The following is a 23894-nucleotide window of genomic DNA, read 5'->3' as shown; positions in this document are numbered from 1 at the left end:
GGCTGTTGGGGAATGGGGGATCCTTACCAGAAAGTGTCCTGCCAGCTTTGTGTGATTTTTACGGGTAGGGATAGGGCCTGGGACTTGGGCCTTGCTGCAGCACAGAACTGGCTCAGTGTTTGCATCTCTGAGTTGACACATGTGTCAGCTCACCCTCAGTTGCGCCAGTGCTGCTGCAGGGCTGGCCTAACCCTACTCCAGTGTCCCAGTTACTGAGCTGGGACCCTTGGAGCCCTTTGCACCTCATCTGCATCCTCCTCCATGTCACCTAGACGTCCTGGGGCCGCAATGATCCTTTTTGTCCCTTCCCCATGGTGTCTCCTCCTGGGATATCAACCATGCTGCTTAGCTCAGAGCCTCACCATGTAAGTTCACAGCAGGGCAGGAGCTTAACTTGTTCCCTTTTTGTTTGCTCTAGGCCCCTGATATGAGCAGTTCTGAAGACTTCCCCAGCTTTGGGGCTCAAGTGGCCCCCAAGACTCTTCCCTGGGGACCCAAACGATAATGACCTGGAAGCAGAAACTCCTCCAGCCCGCTGACCTGACACTAACCTGCCACAAATACTTACTGTCTGAAATCTGACCCAGCGGCTGGAGCACAAATCAATTGTCCCAAGAGGTCTCCTAATGGTGTCTGGAGTGCTAGACCCCATCCTGCTCCCCTCTGCTATCACCGTGTCTAGGACCCACCCTCATCTCTTGATGGATATTCTTTCCTCCTTTGGAACAAGACTTCCACTCAGATCCAAACACTAAATGTGTGTGTTTTTGTTAGAAACTTCATAATTGACTCCAAGTGGCTAAGATTTGCAGCTTCCCAAGCGCTAGCAGAGCGATCTGCTCTCTTGAGCATGTCTGACTAGGCATTCTCGCCTTCATTAGGAGACCTCCTTTACTGTGGCTAGGAATCTACTTCCTGTCTCATGACCTCAGGAAATAAATTTCCTTGACTTTCTAAAGCCAAAACGTTTGCCCTCTTTCCTTTGTGTTTATCCCAGGCCTTACCTTACCTTTGTAGAGTGCAATCAACTTTTTTTCCTTTTAACTGCCAAAAATTCATTTAATGCTGATAGCTGACTGTGGGGAGAGCTTAAAATAATCTACAAGGTCAGAAACCTGCTTTTTAAAGAAACAAAACCTTCAATAGCCTGTAGAGACAACAGAGCTGGAAGGGGCCAGAGCAACGTCTGGCTACCCTGGTCAGGAGAACACGCGTGAGCGCAGCGAGCGCGCGTCCCCGCGCCGCGCCGAGCACAGCCCCAGCCTGCACACTTGACCGGTCTTCCAGTGCTCCGTGACAGACCCTGCTGCTCGTTCCCCTTGCCAGCAGCGTGAGCAGGCAGGAGAGGCAGCACGTGGCAGTGTGGCTGGATGGCACGGGTTTGGCTCAGCCGAGGTCGGCGCGGCTCGGGAGCAGCTGTGGCCCGCTGTTAGTGCTGCAGCAGCTCGGCGTGAGCGGCAGTCACACCGTTCCTGTTGCCTTCTTTCTACCTCAAACATCAGTATGATGGGGGCCTCTCGATGGTCACGGGTTAGCAGCTACTCCAGCTGTCACCTGGGCAGCCGTAGGAGAAGCAAGAGGAGCCTTGTGCCTCCGCACAGCTGTGAGAGCTGCTCCAGAGGGGAGCAGAGCATGGTGGTGCTGAGGCAGGCTGTGAATCCGTAGGACTGCACGCTGAGCTGTACAGGGCTGCAGGTGCAGCTGTGCCACAGCCCTGGGCTGCAGAAGTTGCGTGAGCCAGGCTTCTGCTCCGACAGCACTGGGCGTTGATGTGTGTGCTGAGCTCTCCTGAGACCTCCATCATGTGGTAGAGGGTGATCCATGGTCTGTACTCGGGGCCACTTGCACCTGGGCCCTGCCACAGCTTGCTCAAAGGGTGTCGTGTCTGAGCTCCTCCAGCAAGAGGAAAACCACGTCTTTGTGGAGGGAGGCGTGCAGCGTGGGGTTTTTGTGTGCCCCCACTTCCCTGCATCGGTCCTACACAGCTTGCAGTCTGAGCCATTCCTCTGTCCCAGCTGCTTCAGCCCTCGGACGAGCAGCCTCTCTTCTCTAGTGCTACTGACAGAGCACAACCGTGGCCGGCTGAGCCCAGCCGCTTTGCCTTTCCCTCCTTGGGACAGGCCCAACGTGCCGATGCTTCTCCTTCCTGCGCCGCCTCTTCTTGGCAAAGACTGCTATGCAGAAGTCAAACCAAAACCTCACAGTGCTCTCCTTCAGTCTGGGAACCAAGTGAAACGGACCTTGGCCCGTTGTGGGGTGCCTGGTTGCCCCTGAAGGACAGGGTGGCCTTGCCTCCAGCACGGGAGAAGGGGAACTAGGGTGGTACCTTCCCGTCGGCATCTGTCAGAAAATGGTTAATGCCCTGTAGCTTAGGTCTGCCCTGCATCATCAAGCCTATCACCCCCTCCTCCTCTTTATGCCCCCGTGCCCTCACCAGTTGCACAGCAAGGCTTGAGTTACATCCAGGGCACCCACGGCCTTGGGCTCACGCCCCACAGCCCAACCTTCCACTCTAAAGAAGGTCATGAAGTGATTGTACCTAGTACTGTCCCCCCACCGCCCTCCTTCCGCAGCAGACTGTGGCATGTGTCCATTTCTTCTCTTTGACGTCTTCCATATTGTACGTTTCCATAGCAATGATCCCTTGGCCTTAACTTTGGAATTTGGAGACTATATGCAAACATGTAAAAAGGCTCATGAGTATGGATGACACTGGAATTTTATAAATTCTAAAATAAAACCTGAAACAGCTTGGAGTGTGGTGGATGTTATTTCTGCCGGTGGGGTGAGATCTGAGTCAGCCCATGCTGGGCTGGGCTTAGCCAGGGATTCAAGGACTTGGAGTTTGCCTGCCCGAGCCTTTGGTGTGGCCGTGCCCTTGAAGAGGTGGGACACACAACAAGCAGTGGGTGAAAGGAAGCGGGGAGAGCAGGAAAGGGGCGGGGGCTGTGCCCTCCTCCTAGGGAAACACAAACCTGCCTGCCTCCAGGCAGCTGGTGCCAGGCATGCTGCTGGTGTAAGGGAGGAAGGGGAGGCTCAGCCATGGTCCCTCCTGCTCAGCTACTCCACAGCCAGAGCCTCTCTGGGCAGGCACTGCTCACCCTTCATCTTAACCTCCACAGCCTCAGGAACGCCAGGTGCCAGCCGTGCAGCCACACCCCCAGTAACCCCAGTGCTGGAAGTGGATGGGAGGTGTGGGTTGGCTGCCCTGAGGAGTCCTTACTCCTGCCCCAACACCACACCCTGGGCCACCCAGTGGGGCTCAGCAGCTGGTACTCAAAGGTTACAAACCCCAGCACAGGGCCAGCAGCTGGTCAGGCCAGGCTGCTCATGTCAAGGTCAGGCTGCCATGCTGGTTCCCAAACGCTCTGTGTCTGAGGGATATCTCCCAGCCTGGCACGCCAGAGCGCAGCAGAACCAGCTCTCAGCCAGCTTCTGCTGGGACCCGGGTCCCACAGGTAACCTGGCCCCAGGGGAGTTTATTCTTCACAGAAGTGCCTCCCTCTCCCCTTCCCCGCACACAGACGTGTCCAGAACATGCTCAGCCGTGAGTGAGGGCCCCCAGGACCTCAAGGACGTGGGTGAACAGCGTGGACCTGGCCAAAAGTCACTGTTAAATAAAAAGTTTGCTGTGGCAGAGGCAGAGAAAGGCAAAATGCCAGCCTAAAGGAGCAGGAGCCAGCCGAAGCAGGAGCAGGCTCCCACCTGCGTGGGACAGTCGGTGGTGCGTGCACCGAGTTCACCTTCCCCTGCAGGCTGTACCCGTAGTATGCGTGGGGCAGAAAACCAGAGGTGAGGGCTGTGAGGAAGGCCTGGAAGCAGGGAGATGTCTGGGACAGCAGACAGCTCTTCTCCTCCCCCAGTTATTGCCACGCAAGGCCCAGAGCAGGACAGCTGCCCTCTGCCCGTGGCTGGAGCTGCACCTTCTGCACAGGCACAGCCACCCCGAGCGCTGCTGCTCCCCTCATCGCGCTGCATCCTGCAACACCCAAACTGTTCTGCCCCAGTTCCCTGTGCTCCACCTGCAGCCCCTCACCCCGCTGCCTGCCCAGCACACGTTGCTGACGATGGCCAGGTGGGTGACGAGCTCCAGGATGGAGAACCCGGTGCCGATGGCCCAAGCCCGCTCAGCCGCGGGCTGCCCGTAGTCACGGTGCGCTTGTGGGCATCCAGGCACATCTCCACCCTGTTGTTGAGCAGGGTGAAGAGGGGTGCCAGGGGACAGGCTGCCACAAAGATGGTGATGGAGCCGAACTGCAGGGCTGGGAGAAAGAGGAGGAAGAGGAGCGGGGAGGGACAGAGTGAGAGGACAGCATCGGCTGCAGCATCTGCAGCCCCATCCTGTGGGGAGTGGGGCAGCCCTTCTCCCTCCAGCCCCTGCAGGCTGCTCAGGGTGAAAGCTCCTTCCTCTGGGGGACTCCTGCAGTTCCTGCCTCTCCACACCAGCTCTCTCTCTCTCCCAGTGCCTCAGCACTCCGCAGCCTGAGGCCAGTCCCTGTCCATCTCCAGGTACCCATCAAGCAGCCCTTTAAACCCCCAGCAGCTGGTGGTCCACAACCCAGTGTGCCTGCTCCACCAGGACCAAGTCCCCCTCCTCACCCTCCTTGGCTGAGATGAGCTTCCACTTACACCGCCAGCGCTTCAGCTTTCCTGGAGGAGCAAAAGAAGGGACACGAACTACTGAACATGCCCTTGGTATCCTGTGAGAGCTCAGGGACGAGCCAGGGCGTACTCCAGGATGGCTGCAGGTTGTTGATCTGCTTCCCCACCGGGGTGAGCAGCAGCTGCTGTGCCAGCTCCAGGGAGCAGCCACTGTGCTGCCCTGCAGGGACGGCGGGGCCCTGCTGGCGCTCGGAGTCGCGCCCCCAGCGTGGGCAGGGATGCCCACTGCACAGCCCAGACGGGAAGGGCAGCAGAGGGTCCCTCCCAGCTGGCACTCAGCTCCTCACTGCCGATCCCCAGAGAGCTCAGGTGGTTTCTGAGACACTCACAAACCCGCAAGAGCCACGTCGGGGTTGTGAGAGGACACCCCAGGCACTGGACCCCAGGGAAAGAAGGGCTGATCTGGTTCACAGAGCCCTCTTCTTGCTGGCCAAGGTGGGACAAAAGGGCTGATGGTGGGTCCCAGAGTGGGACCAGTTAGCCCAGAAGTGGTCGGCCCTGCCTTAGCCCCAGGCATCCTTGGCCATGAGAGGGCTCGCACTCTCTGATGGGACAGTTCCTGTGCCAAGCTGCTCCTTGCCCATGATGGCAGCAGCATTCCCCTGTCCTTCAGCCCTGCCCAAAGGCCCAGGAATCTGTTTTCAGGAGCCAGGGAAAGAAAGAATGGAGCTCTGGAGGAGAAGTTCAGAAGCAAGATAAAGTGAGATCCTACAGCTGTCCGTGGGATGAGAGCGGTGACTGGGGGATCACTGGGTCCCCTGGAAAGCAAGGAGGCTGCAAACCCCATCAGAGCCCCACAGAAATGCAGCTGTTCATGCAGAGGGACACCCAGGAGCACTGGGCACTGTCCCCTTCCCCTGCAAGCTTGGGCACCGCAGCCCCTGACCTGCAGCTGCACCCGGAGCTGGAGGTGCTGCACAGGGTGCACTCAGCAGCAGGGGCACCACCCCTTCTCCAGAGGGGTCATGAGCTGTGGGGAGAAGGCGACTCCAGCAGAAGATCAAAGATAAGAGAGCCCCCATGGCAGGGCACATCCTCCCCTGGATCCAGCACTTACCACAAGGGGATAGAAATCTGGAGTCAGATCCCTGGGTACCTTCTCTAGGTGTATCCCAGCCGAGTGAAGCTTGTCCAGAAATTTCTTCCTCCGGGCCCTGTGGATGGCAGCAGATCTCTCCTGCAAGTCCCTCTTCTCTCAGCTTCCTGCTGCCGCCTCAGCTCCTGGGGGATGGCTCCCCACACCAGGACCGGGTCTGAGGCAAGGAAAGGGAGCTCGTGATGGAACCCAGAGCCCTGCATGTCTCTCTCCAGGACTTGGTGCTCTTGTGGGGGTGGGCATTGTCTTGTGAGTGAAACAAGGAGCTGAGGAAGGATGTGTTTGCTCTGGAGGGGGCTCCAGCCACTTCACTTGGGTATTCCTGGCACAGGAAGCAGGAGGATGGGAGAGGTTATTAACAGGGCTGAGGACTGCACCTGTCTTGTGAAAGGGAAGGGCTGGAGCACCAGAGGAGGATGAGGAGGATGAGGAGGATGAGGAGGATGAGGAGGATGAGTGAATAGGATGGTGCCTGCCAGGGCTCGGGGGTCCCATGCCCTCTGAACATGATGTATGGAGCAGCTGCCAGCTCCAGCCATGGAGCACTGGGCCTTTTCCTGCACTCCTCAAGCTCACAGACCCTCTCCTGCCCCAGCCTCCTCTCCAGGATGGAAAGGAGTAGAACCCCAAGCCTTTTCCCCCTCACCCTTCCTCGTGCAGCTGTTGCTGAAGACATTGGCCATGCTCCTCTTGCCCAGGGCTGTGTGGCTGGGCTGGGGGTGAGGAGCCATTCCCCAGGGCAGCCTGGCTGCAGCAGAAACGGGCTATGACCACCCACCCGGGGCATCTCCACGGCCTCTTCACCCACTGCCACCACCCTGCCCCACCAGGCTGCAGGGGGATCATCTGTGGAGCTCCTCTGTTGCACGGCAAATCCTTTGTGCCCCTTCCTTCCTTCCTTCCTTCCTTCCTTCCTTCCTTCCTTCCTTCCTTCCTTCCTTCCTTCCTTCCTTCCTTCCTTCCTTCCTTCCTTCCTCCCTCCCTCCCTCCCTCCCTCCCTCGCTCCCCGTGCAGACCCTGGCAGTGGGGTGCCCGGGGCTCCTGCACATTGCTGCACCCCTCCTGGCAGTGTCACACCTGGGGACACCTGCCATCAGGACTGCTTTCAGGTGGAAAGCAAGGAGACATGAGAGGTCCGGTGCAGTGTTCTCCTGCCCCGTCTGAGCCCCCCTCTCCTCCACCACCTCGGCCAAACACAGGTGGTGGAACAACCTCCTCTTGCACCTCTTCTGTCACTGTGGGTGAGGGCTTTTCTTTGGGGTTACCCAGCTCCAAGGCATGTCCACAGCATGTGTGACCTGGTGATGGAAGGGGCAGAGACTCCTTCTCCACACCAGCAGCTGGGTCTGGTCCATGCCCAAGCACTTCACATGTGAAGACCAGGCAAAGTGAGCTCAGTTTTGGAACGGGAAACGCGTTGAGAAGCGGAGCAGACAGGAATCTCTCACACACGGGAGGTGGGTAAGGAAATAAAGAGATGCCTGCAGTGGCAGAGGTGTCACAGCAGGAGTGGCAGAGGTGTCACAGCAGGAGTGGCAGAGGTGTCACAGCAGGAGTGGCAGAGGTGTCACAGCAGGAGTGGCAGACAGGGAGGACATTGCAAATGCAGTGATGAGAAAATGTTCTTCCAATGCATCTCCCACCTGAAAAAGGGAGCCTGGGACTCTGCACGTGTCCCTCATTAAGGTATTTTCCCTGGCTGGAAGGGACTCCTAAGGATCATTGAAGATCAATTCCTGGTCCTGCACAGGACAATGACAAGCCCAAGAATCACACCCTGCGCCTGAGGGTGTTGTCTAAATGCTCCTGGAGCTCTGGCACACTTAGGGCCATGACCACTGGCCTAGGGAGCCTGTTCCAGCGCCCAACCACTGTCGGGAAGAAGAATCTGTTCCTAATATCCGGTCTAAACCGCCCCTCATTTGGCCTTTTTAGTAACATCAGGTTGCTCCTCAGAAATGAGACAGCTTTTCATCATTATTTCAAGGGATGTGGTGAAAAGAAACACCAAACAGCCTCAGCTTCCCCAACCTGCTCCTGGCTAAAATCAAGGTGGGCAAAGCATCTCTCTGCAGAAACCATTGACAGCCAACACCAATTCTTCTGACACAAGAGCTTCTTCTGGGCACCAATGGAGCAAGAGAGAGACATCTGCTAACTTCACCTAAAAACATCAGAGAACCTCTCCTCAAAGCGAGGGACAGGCTGGGCCTCCTGTTCCTACAGTAAGGATGGATCAGTGTGGGCATAAAATATTCTCGGGCCATGAGGAGAGGGAAACATGCCATGAAAAGCCTGAGCTTCTAAAAATTGCACCACTAAGGATGTCCCCAGGTGGGAGCCTCAAAAAGGCCAAGCCCCTGCTGGGAAGGTGACCTTACCCACCCTGGGACAGCCAGTTGGGCACTTGGTGACCACACAAAGCAGCCACCTGCACCAAAAGATGTCAGCATCTGGAACTGCAGCCAAAGGGCAGTGGTGCTTGGGCCTGGAGCGCCAGGGGATTTGGGGCAGAGCCCTGCTGAGCTGGGCACGGCGCTGACCTTCACCCAGTTCCTCTCCAGCACCTCAGCTTCTCGGGCACTTTAGGCCAAGCCCCCAAACTTGAGCCAGATTCCAGCTTCATTTACACCCTTTAACTCCTACCAAGTCAAGGGGGTTTCATGCCAGCATCACATTTTTCTTGGTCTGTGTCCTGTGACTTCCCCAAGCCCTGGTCAGACCAGTCAGGAGGGCTGGGGTGACACGTGCCAAGCACAGCATGTCCCCAAGGAAAAACATCCCTGTCCTGGAAAGCTCAGGGGTGATCTACCCCCCAGAACCCCTCCATCACACAGGGGAGTCCTTATGACACCTGGAGCACACGGACACGTGTCTCTGCTGAGGAAGAAATGCAGCCCCAGCTCCACAGAGGGCAGTGGAGACAGGAGCCCTCAATCCCCACAGCAACCCAACAGGAACCTTGGATCCCAGTGTGGAGCTGGGGAGGGAGTGCTGGGGAACAACAACCCAACAGGAACCTCCTGATCCCCGTGTGGAGCTGGGGAGGGGCTGGTGAGGAACAACAACCCAACAGGCACCTCCTGAACCCCGTGTGGAGCTGGGTGAGGAACCACAACAACCCAACAGGCACCTCCTGAACCCCATGTGGAGCTGGGGAGGGACTGGTGAGGAACCACAACAACCCAACAGGCACCTCCTGAACCCCGTGTGGAGCTGGGGAGGGAGTGCTGGGGAAGCGGCTGCCAGGCCAGGCACTGTTTGAAAAGCTGGATGAAGGCCCCGGGGTCTGCTGCATTTCGAAACTCCTCCCTCCGAGCAGCAGAGGCCCTGCCTTTGCTGGAGCTGCAGCTGGGGACCGGTGGGAGCCTGGGGGCTCAGTGGGACCCACGAGAGGCAGCAGCTCCCCTCGCACCCCACAGGGGCTGGTGCCCGGCCAAGGCACCGGGATTTTGGGGCACCGGGGAAGAAGATTTGAGCAGTGTGCTCACCTCACACTTGTAAGAAAAGAGTTTGTGTTGGTGTTTACAGCTTTGGGGGAAATCCCAGCTGTGTTTTGCCAGCCAAGGGGCACCCTGCCAGCCCAGAACAGCACCGATGTGACAGAGGAACTGAGGCACTGCCTCCACAGTGCCCAGGGAGAGCTGGTGCCACGTGGAGCCACCCAAAGCAACTCCTCTCACCACACTCCCAGCTCAGTGGCGTGGTGAGGTGCAGCTTCCCCGGGCAAGCCCAGCCACCACATCACCTCCAGCAGCACCACAATCCACAGCAGAGCTGCTGGTGAGCAAATGCAACACTGCCCACAGCGAGGAACTAAAACCTTCTACAGGGCCACACTGTCCTGCTTCATATTCCTGGCCTCCAGCTGAAGAAGGGATTCCTCCCACTCTTTTAAAGATTCAAATTCACGTCAGGTCAGAATGAATCAAACTACCGCCAAGAGCACATTCTCCAGCACCCCTGCTGTGTTCTCCTTGCTCCCCTGGACTGATGACATGCCTCCTGGACAAACACAGCAGCAGAGGGCAAGCGCTTCCCAGGGATTTTCTTCCAGCTGCTGGAGAGATGCAGCTCAACGGCCTGGATCAAACACAGGTGCAGAGAGACAGCACCACCACACAGCCATCAGCAGAAGCAGGACGTGATTCAGATCTTCTCATGGCAAACACTGTCTGCTCCCAAACCCTTACCTTAATTCATGTATTAACACCAGTTTGCCCCCAGTCCTCCCAGGAGCTTGGAGCTGTTTAAAACCATGAGTACAAAAAGGCTACTCCCCCTGCAGCCCCACCAGGTCCTGAGCACCGACTCACAGCTGGTAGCTAACCTGGGGGGATCTCCATCAGATCTTTTTTCACATTTTTACAGACCACTCCTGAGCCTTGATCGGGACGTGGTGTTTGCGAGGACATTCCTAACCCGAACGTGTGTCACAGGGTCAACAGCGGTCAGCAAGGGCCTCACGTGGCTCCAACCTGCTGCAAACACTTCCTGGTAAAACCTGCCCCACAAAATAAAAAAAAAAAACCAAACACAGGCAGACTGAAGGCTCTTGTGTTAAGATTTAATAATAATAATAATAACAACATTTCAAAAACAATGAGTGCATTGTACACGAGACCTGGTTTCAGTGCTTTTTATTGACAATTTGCCCTGCGTGTGTCAGTGTACTGAAGACCTGGGGAGTGGTGAGTGGATAAAAAACCCCGCTGGGACATTTCCTGGAGGAGGGCAGGGGAGGGAGGGCAGCAGGAGGCTCAGAATCGAACGAAGGTGGCGTCGATCTGCCGCACGGTCGGGAGCGCCAGCATGATCTTGCGCCGGTACTGGGGGTCCTTCTGCAAGGGGTTTCGCTCCAGGTAGACAGTCTCCAAATTCTTGGCTCCTTTCAGCTCATCCAGGTCGCTCCAGCTCTCCACGAGGTTGTCATTCATCTGCAGAGCACACACAGGCACGTTCAGGCCCACGGGCAGCCCCAAAAAAGGAAAGCGGTCACGGTGCTGTGGCACTGCTACCAGGGCAGCACCTTGTCTGCAAGATCCTTCCTCCCCTGGAGCCTCTGGGAAGAGCTTTCCTGAATCACTTCCCAGGCCTCAGCACCAAACCCAGCTCCCTCACGCTGTCCTGGCTGCTGGTGAGATGCTCCACCCCTCACACAGCAGATCCAATCCAACCCCGTAGCAGGAAAGGCACCAGGCCAGTCTCCACACCACCTCCCACTCCACTGTGCTTTTATGGGCTGGAAATCCTTAGAGCATAATTGATTTCCACTGTGACATCCATCTTTACTTTTATGACTTCTCAGGAAACATTAAAAAAGGTCCCAAACTGAAAGAAAAGCAACATTTTCCTCTCTCCTCCACATAAACTTCCTGCAAAAACTGCTTCTGCACTCCAGAGGAAATGCCAAGCTCTCTGATTTGGGCTCTTCTCCTGCCCCACTGCTGGCTCAGCAGTGGCACACAAAGGAATGAGTGCTTCAGCTGGAAGCAAAGCTGCAATGTGGCCACGTGCTGCCCAGCCCCGAGACACCAGCACCCTTTGCTTTTGGATACAGAGTCACTGCAGCAACGGCACCTCCAAATAAAGTACAAAAAACCTCACTGGGTTGTCTCATTCTGCTGCAGCTCATCACAATCAGCCAAGTCACACAACCTTCAGATGTCTCAGTCCCTCCACTGGGGATGTGCTACTGGGAAACTGCCAGAAGACTATCACAGTGTTTAGGGCTTTGAATTCTGTTCACTTAAAGTGTTAAAGGACATTTTTATGTGGCTTTGAATATGCTTTTTTTTTTTGGTGAAAAAAACCCCCATAAACTGGAAGATACAACACTGGCTTCCATTGAAAATTCTGCCCTGCTTCCTTCCAAACAAATCAGTTTTTAAAAATGTGGTGTTGAAGTGGAACAAAGCCAGGAGGGCATTTTCTGTGCTCAGCTAACAGGATTTGGTCAGTACTCTGCTCTGACAAAGGACTCTAAACACCCTGGAGTTTCTGCAAAGGAATCCAGCCAAGTTCAGCTCTGGCCTGTCCTTTCAGGTGCAACCAGTGCAGGCACCTCCTTCAGGCAGAGCAGCAGCAAAGAGGAAAAGACAGGAGGAAATTGCACAGGATCAGGACAGGCCCCTGCACTGCCTCACCTCTGCTGCCCAAAAGGTGCCACACGAAATGTGCTTCTCAGTCCTGCTCCTTCAGGGGCTCCTTACAGAGCAGCACGGCCAGGTAACACTGCTGGCCGTCTCCTCAGCCCCGCTGCAAGATGAGGAAAACAACCGAAGGAGCCTGGGCTCCAGACTCCACCTGGGGTTCATCTGAAGCTGCTTTCTGCTTTCCACTCCTTTTCTCTCAGCACCTGCCCAAGAGTTTCAATAACTCCAAAGGGCAGACATCACACAGCACAGCTCTTCTGCTCAGCCTTGAATGCAGAAACTCTACCAGAGCTAAAGCAGATGCCAGCTCATGAACACCTGCTGCTTCTCCTTCTTCACAGGAGCACATCTGGACACAGCTCCCAAACAGGGCACAGTGCGGATGCTTCAGGACAGGGCATCTCTGAATTTCCTGACCTGACTTAGGAAAGCCAAAGAGCTCAGCAATTCAGGGTGCCAGAAAGCAACAGAAGCCATCCTAAGCTGTTACGTGCCTCACAGGAATGGAACCAGAAGCTGGTTTTGTTTTCTAATTTATAATACCATAACCATATCAACTCTGCTCTGAAGAAGCTCAGTGCTTCCCCTGGTACTGTGTCACACTCACAGCAGAAGAGCTGCAGAAACAGGAGATGTGGGGCTGTTCCATAACCAACCCAAGTGTGAAGGCAGGGCCCTCCTAGGCAGAGACAGGCCTCTTACCACTCAGCAGCTCTAAAGCTCTTCCCTTTCCCTTGGTAAAACCACCACACACTCTATCCACGCAGACTGTCAAGGTCTTAAAGCTGATCACCAGAACTGGAAGGGTTCACTCCAAGGCACACATGTCCAGAAGGGTTTCCCTCACCGTGGCACTGACATTTTGGGGAACAGCTCCGGCCTGTGCTTACCCAGAACTCCTGCAGCTCTGTTAGGTGACTGATGTTCTCGATCTTCTTAATTCTGTTGGCTGCAATGTCCAGCATTGTGAGTTTGTTCTAGAAAAAGCAAACACAAAGATGTTTGATCTGATTTCCTTTCATCTTCTCTGTGTCACTTTTTCCAGGCCCAGAGTTGGAAACTGTCAGGAGCAGACACGTCATTGCCAGCTGCTCACATTCAGCTCAACTCCTGCAAGGAAGATTGTTTTCAATCAAGCTGGGCTCCTGACCCCTCAGAAGCCGTGTGACAAAAATGAAGGCAGTACTGGCTGGGTGGCAACTGCCAGCCAAGGACTCCTAAGAAGTCAGCTTTCCTCAAAATACATTAAGAGGAGGATTAAAAATTGGATAAAAAGTGTCCCCTTGAGCAGCAGAGTTGAACAAACTCTTAGCAGCAGAAAACCCAACAACTCTGGAAAAGCTTTTGCTGGGTGAGAATGAAAATGATCGGGGCTTCCACAAACTCCATCCCACCCAAAAAGACAGACATGCACACTGACAGGAAGGCGAGCTGCATGCCATGGCTGGCCTCTCTTACTCCCAGCTCCACTTCTGTCCTGTTGAAAAGCACTCGTGGTTATCTACAAGCTGCTGTGTGAAAGGCTGCAGCAGCCAGCCAGCTGTGTCCAGGAGCCCTCCCATAGCTGAGGATCATCTGCTTCAACCACATCTCCTTTCCCCATGCCATGAAAATAATTCTACTCCAGAATATCTGGAGGATCTTCACCCACACGAGGTACTTTAACATACAACAAACGCTTGGATATTTGTGGTCTCTCGAGAGATTCAGCAACCCACACCTAACTGAGGAAACCGAGGAACAAAACCTTCCAGAAAAGCCACTAACACAAGCAGCTCAGGGCAACAATTGTGCTGCAGAGTCAGCGAAAGCCTGCTCACATTGTTCTCCAGTCCCTCGACGACTTCGATGCCGTTGTGGCTGAGGTACAGCTCCCGCAGGTTCACCAAGCTCTGCAGCCCCTCAATCTTGGTCAGACGGTTGTTCTGGAAGGGGAGCAGCCTGTTCAGTACCACCCCAAACAAACCCACACCCACGGGGCTCACTGGGGAAAGCCATTGCTCTAAAGTATGGCTGGGAAGGGGAAATGGTCTGCTTGGGCCCACACTGATCTTGTGAGCTCAGCTGTTGGATCTCTGCACCTCTGATGCACGAGGGAGTCCCAGTCTCCAGCCAGAATCACACTCTGACCTTCCCATCAAAAGCTGCAGCATGAAAGTTTTTGGCTTGGTGTCTTAACAAACAACAAGTCTATGCAGGAATGGTGAACAGTGTTCATTTTGTGGGTGTTTACAGGTCAGAGAGGGAGTTACAGCACCCCAGTCACACCGCACTGCGCTGTGGCTGGCTCTTGATGCCCTGCAGAACAATGGCACGTACAGCTACCACAGCAGGTACTCAGTGTGTCCTGCCAGCAGCTCTAAGAGATACTGGAATGAACAAACATTGTCATAGGGATAAGTAGGGGACTCAGTGAAAAGAAATTAGCTGAGCATCTTTTATTCCACCTTTTAGAAAGGAAGAGGCTTTTGGAAAGCTCCTTAAGGACAGATTGCACTCAGCACAGGCTTGTTCACATCCCTTGCCTCTTCAGTAAGAAGGCAGCGACACTGAGCCAACTGTCACTGTAACACTTTCAATGTTATTGTAACACATCAGGAAACAAACAGTGTTTCAGGAAGGAAGGAGGGGATAACAGTCATTTCCAGTTCTTTCTTCCATAAAAATCAAATATTTGTTTTTATGATTTTATCGGTGTCTGTCAATCTCAAGCAGCATGAAAGGATGAAAAAAGACAACACAAAGAATATCACGCTTCCTTCCAGTCCAGGAGTTTGACTCTAACACTGCAGACCTGCTAATGGGGGCTCACAAGAAGCCTGGAGAGGGATTTTTCACAAGGTTATGTAGTGACAGGACAAGGGAGAATGGCCTTAAGCCGAAGGAAGGCAGGTCTAAATTAGATGCCAGGAAGAAATTCCTCTCTGTAGAGTGCTGAGGCCCTGGCACAGGGTGCCCAGAGAAGCTGTGGCTGCCCCTGCACCCCTGAAGTGTCCAAGGTGGGAGCTTGGGACGCAGACTGGGATGGTGGAAGGTGTCCTGCCCATTCCAGGGAAGTGGAGCAAGACGGTCTTTACGGCTCCTTCCAACCCAAACCATTCTGGGATTCTGGGATTCAGAAAGGCTGATCCTATCTCACAGGGTGGTTCATGTCTTTTCAGAACACAACCAGTACCTGTATGCTGAGCACAGTCAGGTTTGTCAGCGCATCCAAGTTCTGGAGCTTGGTGATTTTATTCTTTCCAAGGAACAGACTGTCGAGATTAGCCAAGGCATCGATGTTTTCAATTGCCTGTGACAGGACCAGAGGAGACAGTGTTACTGCAAAAGCCCACCCGGTAGGTGTGGCTGTCACTTTGTAGCCACTTTATTACCATGAGGGGTATCCCGGGCAGAAGATACTCATTTGTGAAGCAAAAAAAAATCTGTCACTAGTGAATGGAAACAGAATCTGGGGAGAAAAAAACACAATTGGTAAATTTAGTCCTGCGCATCAGGGACTGCATAACACAGAGGCAAGGTGTTCAGCTTCTCTGCCATGAGCAAAGTTACCAGTCTCACAGGTGTGTGTGTTAATAGATTTAACTCCTGGCTGTACACTCATGCTTCTGGCAGAACACACCCACACCAGTCTGAGTGATGCACACCTGTTAAACACACAGGCTACAGACACTTGCACCAGTTTAGCTCGAGCTCAGCCCTCAGGAAGAGAAAATAAGGATCCCTGTGAAGCACCAGGGATGTTGCAAAGGAAAGGAGAAAGCATGAACAGAAGAGGAAAAACAGGGACAAAACGTGTAAGGTTACAAAGGGCTCCTGCCACCCACAGCTGTGTGTCCATCTCAGCTCTTCCACATGCTTCTTCCCTGCCAAAATTTCCAATTAATAGTGCTGGAGAGCCAGGCCACTGAGTCCTAGCACCACTTGGATTACTCTGTGTGTGTGTGTTTACCTGTGCATGTAATAATAGCATAAGGAAGAATGGACACTCAGGAAAGGTAAGAAGATTTTTCAACCTCTATCCTGCAAAGGACAACAGAAGACTGAACACAACGTTAATCAGCTCAAATTTGTATTCACCCCCCTTCTAGACTATGAACTTAGCCCTGTGTTGACCTTGCAAGAAAAATTATAGATTTGTTGCTCATTGGCAGCTTCTCCACCCTGTGGAGGAAATACTGATGACTCAGTACAGGGAGAGGAAAGGAGCAGATGGACATGAAAACCTAAGAACAAGTAAAGAAGTGCTTCCATTACAGCTGCCTCGGTCCAACTTTAAGAAAAAAAGCATTAAATACGTCAGCTCAAGCATAAGGTTCAGCTCCCCAAAAGAAACAGAGCAAGAAGTGCTAAGCTGTGAGGGATTCCAAGGTTAGGGCACTGTGAGAGGGGTGAGTGTGCAGCAGAGCAGGCAGGAACAGCCCTGCTGCAGCAGCTTCAATGCACAGGGGAGAAGTCAAACAGGCACCTGAACACTGCCTGAAGAGTCCACAGGCTCGTACCCTAAAGAGTTATGGGTATGTCCAGCTGTGAAGCACACAGCCAAGGCACCCCACAGCAAGAGAAAACCAGCCCAGGAGTTCTAGGTACCGTGAGATTTCTTTGTGCCAAGCCAAGTCACAGGCTCCTCACTCCAATAAAACAATTAGAAGCACAGAACACTGCTGTGTGAAGAAGTCAGAACAGAATTAACAGACAAACAGAAAAAACACCAAAACACTAAAAAGAAAGTAATTTAAGAAGCCTGTGTTACCCATACAGTGACAATTTTGGGGTTTTTTTTTTTGTTTGTTCTGTTAAGCTCAGGCTCAACACTGATAAAACACACATAAAATAAATCTAACCTCACTGTTAAAAAGATACTCCTTGGCTTGACAACATTATTGACAATGTACTGCCCAAGTATCAATGCAGCAATCTAGCTGGATTCCCTTTTATCCCAGGTGAAAATGATGCTCAGATCCAGAACACAGTGCAGTTTTACTTAACCCAACTTCTGTAATGTAAGGGTCAGTGTGCTGAGCCTGCTCTGCTTCCGAAAAATGCCAAGGGCTTCTCTCCGTAACTCCTGTTCCCCCATCCTGTGCAAACTCCAAGCTTCCTAATCCCTCATCTGACCTGGCTGATGTTCTCATACTCTGTATTTATTCCCCTAAATAATTTCACTTCCAAAGCAGAAATTCCTGGAAAACAATTCAGCCCAGTTTAGCTTTAGGAGCAAACCAAAATTTTTCCTCTTCAAAAAAGCAGCACACATCTCTGCCTTAGAAGGCTGTTTTTAACAGCTGAAGTTTCCTTCTCTTATACAAAGATTAAGTGTTCTTCCACAAGTCCTGAAACAAAAAAGGACAAACAGATCTTCTCCTCATCTTTCAAGTAATTTCTCAGAGACTATAAATGAGCAGCACTAACTTACACCACATTGACTGAAATGCACTGGTCTTCTATGAGTATTTTCTAAAGAGCCTGTAATTAAAAAAGCTTTTTAAAAAAGCTTATTTTGCATGTTGCAAGCCTTTTGTGTCATCTGTCTGACCAATTCTCTTATGAACTGGGCAAATACAGAGAACCCTACCCTAGGGACAGGAGAGACTACTCAACTGCTCTCCTGAAAGTGGCAGAGATTTTAAATTGAAAGAGCCACAAACTGCACAATAAAACCCCAAAGCAATCAGCACCAGAGTACCAAGTTTTAGGTTTTAAAGGCATTTCAGAGCAAAGCCTCAAGAAAATCTTTTTCCTAAACAAGCCTGACTGCCATAGCAGGCTGTCAATTGCACCTGCAAATCAAACTCATCCTGTTTCCAACAGGCTTCATGGACTCAGCCCCAGTCTGGGAAAAGAGAAAGGGAAGAGAAAACAATTGCCACTTTGATAGGCTTGGTTCTCTAGCGGGAAGAAACCACCACCTGCAAAAGGAAACACAGAGGGGATAAACGAGTTCACTGAAGACAGAAGTTCACTAATGGTGATTTAGTAGCCAGGCACTAATGCATAATGAAAGGCTCCAGCATGCACAGCAATAAGCACAGCGAGTGACTGGAACAATAAAAACCAACAAAATTGCAAATCAAAGTCAATGCAGTGCACTTCCAGAAAATGCCAGTCTCACACCAAAGAGCTGAAAACTCTCCAGCCAACATCTCACAGAGCAAACCTACCCGAATTCGATTGGACCCCAACTCTAACATCTGCAGCATCTGCAAGTTGCTCAAATTCTCAATTTTGCTGATTTTGTTGTTGACAAGGAAGAGTTTTTTCAGTTGGGTAAGCCGATCTAGTCCTTCAATGTGCCGCAGGACATTAAAGGAGATGTCCAGGATCCTGAGGTAAAACAAACCAAAGGTCTCATCGGTCCATCAGGCATGGATGAATCATGGATGAAAGGAGCATTTGTAAATTGTAGATCTCTGTCTGCAGAGATCAAGCCTTTGCTAGGCCTTGAAGTCATGAATGCTTTTTTTTTAAAATGAGAAAATACAACAAATAAAACTTTCAAAATACTTCTGTAGTGTGTTAGCAAAAAGACAACCAAACCCAAAAATCATCTGCCACATGCAGAAGACGGCCATTGTTTTGCCCAGCCATGGAGCTGCCAGGGTGGGAGGAAGCCATTCTGCATTTTCCCTGGGAAAGGCACCTGCCTACAAGATCTGCCTCTGACAGGACCATGCCAAGGGCTCCCCTGGGCAGGAAGCAGCTGTGATGGTGAGAAGCGAGCCAGTCCTGCCCCATGGGAACAGCTTGGTGATGTATCTCCAGAGGGATCCAGGCAAGTGCCAGAAACTCGGAAACTTGGAAGGGTACTTACTTCTCCCCTAACACTCTTCAAAACAAGAACAAAAAAAACCCCCAAAAACCCTTTACTTAAATCTCTTGTTATTTTTGCAGGAATAAAAACCTGTTACACAGAGCCCTCCCCGCAAGAGCAAAGGGGGCCTGAGAGCTCCCACACCTGTGTGGAAGCTGCAGCCACCTGCCATCCTCACTGCCTTACACAGCACAGCTTTCACTTCCAGCTGCCTGTCCCTGGGGAGCTTCAGGATAATGAAACTCATTTACTGCACAGGTTAAATATCAATCGAGAACAGACACTGTCCTTCACAGAGCACCAAAATAAATTCTGAGACAGGCCTGGGTGATAAACACTGGAAGAAGCACAGCATGAGTTACACAGCGAGCAGCAAACCACCCCCAACCCAGTCCTGGTGATTCCCCTGGACTCACTCAAGATCCACCAGGGACTCCAAGTTCTCAATCTTCCGAATCTGATTGTCATAGAGATCCAGCTCCCGCAAGGTCTGCAGCTGCTCCAGGTTTTCAATGTGCTTAATCAAATTCTGACGGAGACACAGAGTCTAACCGTTGAGGAAAAGTTTAAAAAAGAAACAGGAAAATGGAGATGAAGGACTGCACGTAATGCCTGTTGGCTTACAGACAAAAAGGTGTGTGGGAGGGTTTCCCCACTCGGTTTTGCTGGGAATTTGTTGGGTTGTTAGTGGTTTGTTGGGTTTTGTTCGGTTGTTTGGGGTTTTTTTTAATACAATCTTTTCTTGGTATGCTCCAATCCTACAGAAGGAAATCTTTCAACCACAATGGTCGGACACAGTAACAACAGCCCAGAGAGGCTCCATAATCTCCATCCTTGGAAATACTCAAAAGCTTAACTGGAGAAGGCCTTAAGCAACATGTTCTAACTGGGCCTGCTTTGAGGGCTTTACTTGACCCCTGCAGAGATCCTTTCCCACCCAGCTTGTTCTGTGTTCACTCTGCTGCGTCCAGGATGTGCCCTGATGCATTGTCTCTTCTCCACTTTCAAAACAAACTTGCAAAATCCCAAGATTTTTATTACTGCCTGACAAACAGGTAAACACTATTTTCTTCAGCTAAAAACGAAGCAAACTCACTAAATCTCAGCCAAAAAGAGAATGTCTATCTGCCTTCTTATAGATTAGATCTACAAAATCCCCAGTTCCAAGAGGCATTCTCTAATCCCCAGGACTGTTACCTTCACTTTCTTGAGCACCTCAAATCCTTCAATCTTCCCAATTCGGAAATGATTCAAGTCAACATCCTTAAAGAGAAATGGAGGGATTTAGCAGTTGTTTCAAAACAAGTCTGGTCTTTAAAGATCAACCTGGTGCTGTGTTCTAAGGAAATGATAGTTTTACAAAATTAAAACTTCCCTTCAAAGAGCATCTGTAAAATGGGTTTGGCACATGATTTTACCACCACAGCTGAGACACACTTGGTCACATTGGCCTAAACCTGTCAACTGCAAATGCACTATCTGCAAAATGCAACAGCCCTTTCCCTGAGTCTGAGCATTACCAAAATTAGAAATCTTCAGAAATTTATTGAGAAAAATTCCTGCCTAAAGTTCTGCATAAAGTTCTCTTACCTACCTTGCTAGGGCTTAACTGGAACACAAGTTGCCATTTCCAGTTCCAGATGAGCAGGAAGCAGGGACAGTTTGAATAACCAGTGCTGTGCGTGTTAATTGTGCACTGGCAATCGGCTGAGGCACTCCACATCTGTGCTGATCAGCCCCAGACGCTCCAGTTTTGAAAGCCAAAGGGACTTGACTTCCCCAGCCCAGCTCAAACCCTCTGCAGCTAAAGGGCTCACGAGGTTGCTGATGCCAGGGCACTGGGCTGGGTAAGTCACTGTGCCTGCTCACAGCAGCAAACAGCTCACTCAACATACTCCCTGAAGCTCGTAGCCCAGCAACACAGACACACTTTGAGTGCATCTGTGCTTGATTTAAAATTCTAAAGTGCTAACAAAATGTTTCAGCTAGTGATGAAAAATGAAACACCTCCACTTCTAGTCTAAAGGCTCTGAATCAGCTCACAGCAGCCAGCACCTTCAGAAGAATTAGATCTTTTAATCAGGTTTCAATACTTGCCTTTGCCTCCTGCTGTATAAAGCCCGTAAGGACAAAAATCTGCCTTTACCTCAGCTTCTGGGTCCAGGCTAATAGTCTCCATGTCCACTGGTGTCTCCGCTTCCCCTGCAGGAGAAGCAAACACATCATGAACTCCTGTACCAGACAGCCAAAGGCAGGATAACAGCCAGCATCCAGAGAGAAAATGCTCCTCAGGAGAAGAAACACATGAGAGGCACAGTTGAGACATCATGCTTCATTAAAACCACAACAGCTCTTTATGGAAAAAAAACTTTCTTATCAGCAGGATTTCATGCCCAGATGCAAAAGACACACAGGTCAGCACCTTGCCCAAGCTGCCTCTGTGGTTGCTGAAAACTGCAGACTCAAGAGTGGGCAGGATGCCTTTCCTTCACACCTAGGGCCATCATCCCTTCAAAGAGACCCCATCCAAAGCGCCTGTGCTCCTCTGACAACCTGACAACCAAACCTCGCCAAGGAGGAATCGTAACCTGAGATGTCTCCTGAGACGACCAGGAATGACCAAGCATCTCAACAATCCCACCCTGAAGGTTTGGGGGTTTTTTTGAATTAGCATTGACACTTTATGCCACTGCTGTGAGCGCTTTTGCATGGATCTCCCTTCCTTTGTTTGAACTCTGTACTATGCCAGACAACACTGCTTATTCCACTGCATGAATTTCCTTGGGAAACGCTTTTATAGCTCTGGAAAACACCCCAGCATTTGCTGTGCTTCTACCATAGCACACGAGGGAGGGAAATTTACTGGCGAATTCGTGCTGAATAATTCATGCCCGTTCCCATTTGTTGGAGATGGTGTGCTGCTTGCATCAATTTCTGAAGAAAAACAAAGTCTGATCCAGCTTCGCAAAACTGACATACAACAAGCAAAGTTTTCTACCTCATGTGCAAAGCTTCTCTGGGTGCCACCTAAAACTCAAGCAACTTTAATTACAGTCACATCCCAAAGGCTTTGCACTAACTCCTGCATATATGCAAGCTCATTCCCTTAACCCAGGAGCAGTGACAATTTTCACAGCCCAGCATGGTTAAAACATCCCTGTAAATGTCAAGTGCTCCTATTTAAGGAGTGTTTCTCCTGCTAATGCTTGGCCTTGTAAGCAGTAGTGCAGGCACAAACAGTACCAGCATCACCATTTGTAATGCTGCCATCCAACTCCAAGGGTTTGGTGGTCCACAGATCATCACTGACCTTCCTGTGTTTGGGTTGTTGCCCTTGCCTGGACATTTAAACAGGAAAGAGACTCACTGAACTGATTCACAGAAGTGAAAAAGCAGTCCTCCTATTTTAATTCTTTTTTAATAGCACAAATTAGCAGGAAGCATATTTTGGGAATGCAAAATGAGCTGGTATGTGGGCTTGATATTTTTTGCATCTAAGAGATTTTAGCCTGCTAGCAGCTGATAATTTTTCCTAAGGGAAAATTCCTCAAGAAAGCCTCTTCTCAAAACAATCCTGGCAAACAACACTCCTTTCCCAAAACAATCCTTCTCCAGGTGTTGTTTTGCTGTTTCTCTAGTTTCACCAATGGGATTAGAGAGGTGTCGTTCCTGTTCACCAATCATTTTGGGTCTCTATAGAACACCTTATAAAAGGTGGTAAGAATTAGACAATAAAGCTTTTCTGTGCTCTTTGCCTTCTGAAATATTCGGAGTCTCTCATCTTTCTTTCGTGTCCTACAGCGACACTGGGAGTCTTGGGGATGTTGAACAGCAAGATAGCAATGCCACCAAAACTTGACACACATCCATGTGCCTGGCAGCAATTCGCAGTGAGCAACGCCTGCTGTTTCTATTTGAGCTCCATATCAGGAGCTCTGCACCTCAACAGGGCAGTGGGGTACCCCACCCTGCCGCTGTCAAGGCTGCAGCTCTTTGATCTGGTTCTTGGGTGCAAAGACTGACAGTGAGGAGTGCTCCAAGCCAAGCAAGCGGTCTTGCTGAATTGACAGCCCACAGGAACAGTGCCCAAGTTTGGAAGAACGGCTGTTTGAGATGTCACACGAAAAAATCCAAATTATGCCCCTTGTATTGAGCCATACTGGCAGTAAAATTGTGCTCATGGTGAAGGAACTTTTTGAGTTTCAAGTCCTTTGAGACTTTAAAGTTGTCCAACAGTAAAGGCAATCACGCACTTGGTAAAAAAAAGTCTTCAGCAAAAAGCCCCATTCAAGTAAAAAAATTCATTGACTTTGTTGGGCTAGTAAGCTTGAATATTTTAATTTCTAAACACTTGATTCAGGTAATGTGTTAAATACTCTGTTCTGAGGCCTGTCAAAAGGTAGCTCCCCTTAATTCTGACATATGGCTTTGAGAGACCACTCATGATAGCCAGTGTGGAAAACAGCACTCAAATCCAAAGCTGCAAAACCAAATTGCACAGGATACTCATGGAATTCACTAAAATAAAAATAAAATAAATTTAAAACTGAACACACAGGCACTGCTGCTGCGTAATAAAGCCAACTGTCATGAAGTCTATGCACTGTATATAAAGAACAGCAGCCTGAGGGAGATGTGTAGCAGCTGTAAGTCAGTATTGGTATGAAAATGTTAAAATACATTTTCTCTCAAAGAACAGAAAAAGGAAAAAAAAAAAAAAAAGGAAAGAGAAAAAAAAAGAAAAATGGTTCTAGCAAATTTATAGTCATTTAGATGTCATTTTATTTATGAACTGACTGGATAGGAAAAAACTCTAAACTGACCCTCCTACAAGCACTTTACAGCCAGAACTGCAATTTCCCTTGCAAATTGCTTTACTCCACATTTCTCAACAGGGAAAAAAACCATCACGCTGGCAGTGAAGTTTCCTAAGTGAATTTTTGTGTAACCTATGCCTGCAAGCCACATGCCTTTGCAGAGGTGGAAAAAAAAAAAAATCCACCATTCAGAAAACCCAAATTCCACAGTGGGAACAGTCATTCCTGAGTTACATAAGTTCACAGTACCACCAGCACTTCAATCAACAAAAAGCCTAACTACACTTTTAAAGTGCATATGCATGAATAATATTATAAATAGCTCAGTTATGAGTTTTCTACCCAGAGGCTCT

General features: G+C 50.8%; 2 protein-coding genes across 6 annotated transcripts in view; one reads left to right on the top strand and one right to left on the bottom strand.

Annotated features, from left to right (window-relative positions):
* Positions 1–2751, top strand: part of HDLBP (high density lipoprotein binding protein) — a 38947-nt gene extending 36196 nt beyond the window's left edge. For all 3 annotated transcript variants that reach the window (XM_040074534.2, XM_040074536.2, XM_040074537.2), the window contains exon 28: positions 419–2751. In XM_040074534.2, the coding sequence (XP_039930468.1) occupies positions 419–505 (87 nt within the window). In that variant the 3' untranslated portion in view covers positions 506–2751. The remainder of the gene's footprint in view (positions 1–418) is intronic.
* A 7558-nt stretch (positions 2752–10309) lies between these two features.
* PPP1R7 (protein phosphatase 1 regulatory subunit 7) overlaps positions 10310–23894 on the bottom strand; it is a 16637-nt gene continuing 3052 nt past the window's right edge. For all 3 annotated transcript variants that reach the window (XM_040073892.1, XM_040073890.2, XM_040073891.2), the window contains 8 exons: positions 20871–20926; positions 19922–19987; positions 19141–19271; positions 18075–18237; positions 15089–15205; positions 13734–13838; positions 12804–12890; positions 10310–10695 (listed from right to left, as the gene is read on the bottom strand). In XM_040073892.1, coding sequence (XP_039929826.1) covers positions 10519–10695; positions 12804–12890; positions 13734–13838; positions 15089–15205; positions 18075–18237; positions 19141–19271; positions 19922–19987; positions 20871–20926 — 902 coding nt within the window. In that variant the 3' untranslated portion in view covers positions 10310–10518. The remainder of the gene's footprint in view (positions 10696–12803; positions 12891–13733; positions 13839–15088; positions 15206–18074; positions 18238–19140; positions 19272–19921; positions 19988–20870; positions 20927–23894) is intronic.

Source organism: Hirundo rustica, chromosome 10 (assembly GCF_015227805.2).
Source record: "Hirundo rustica isolate bHirRus1 chromosome 10, bHirRus1.pri.v3, whole genome shotgun sequence".
Taxonomy (NCBI): Eukaryota; Metazoa; Chordata; class Aves; order Passeriformes; family Hirundinidae; genus Hirundo; species Hirundo rustica.
This window is presented reverse-complemented; position numbering and strand designations above follow the sequence as displayed.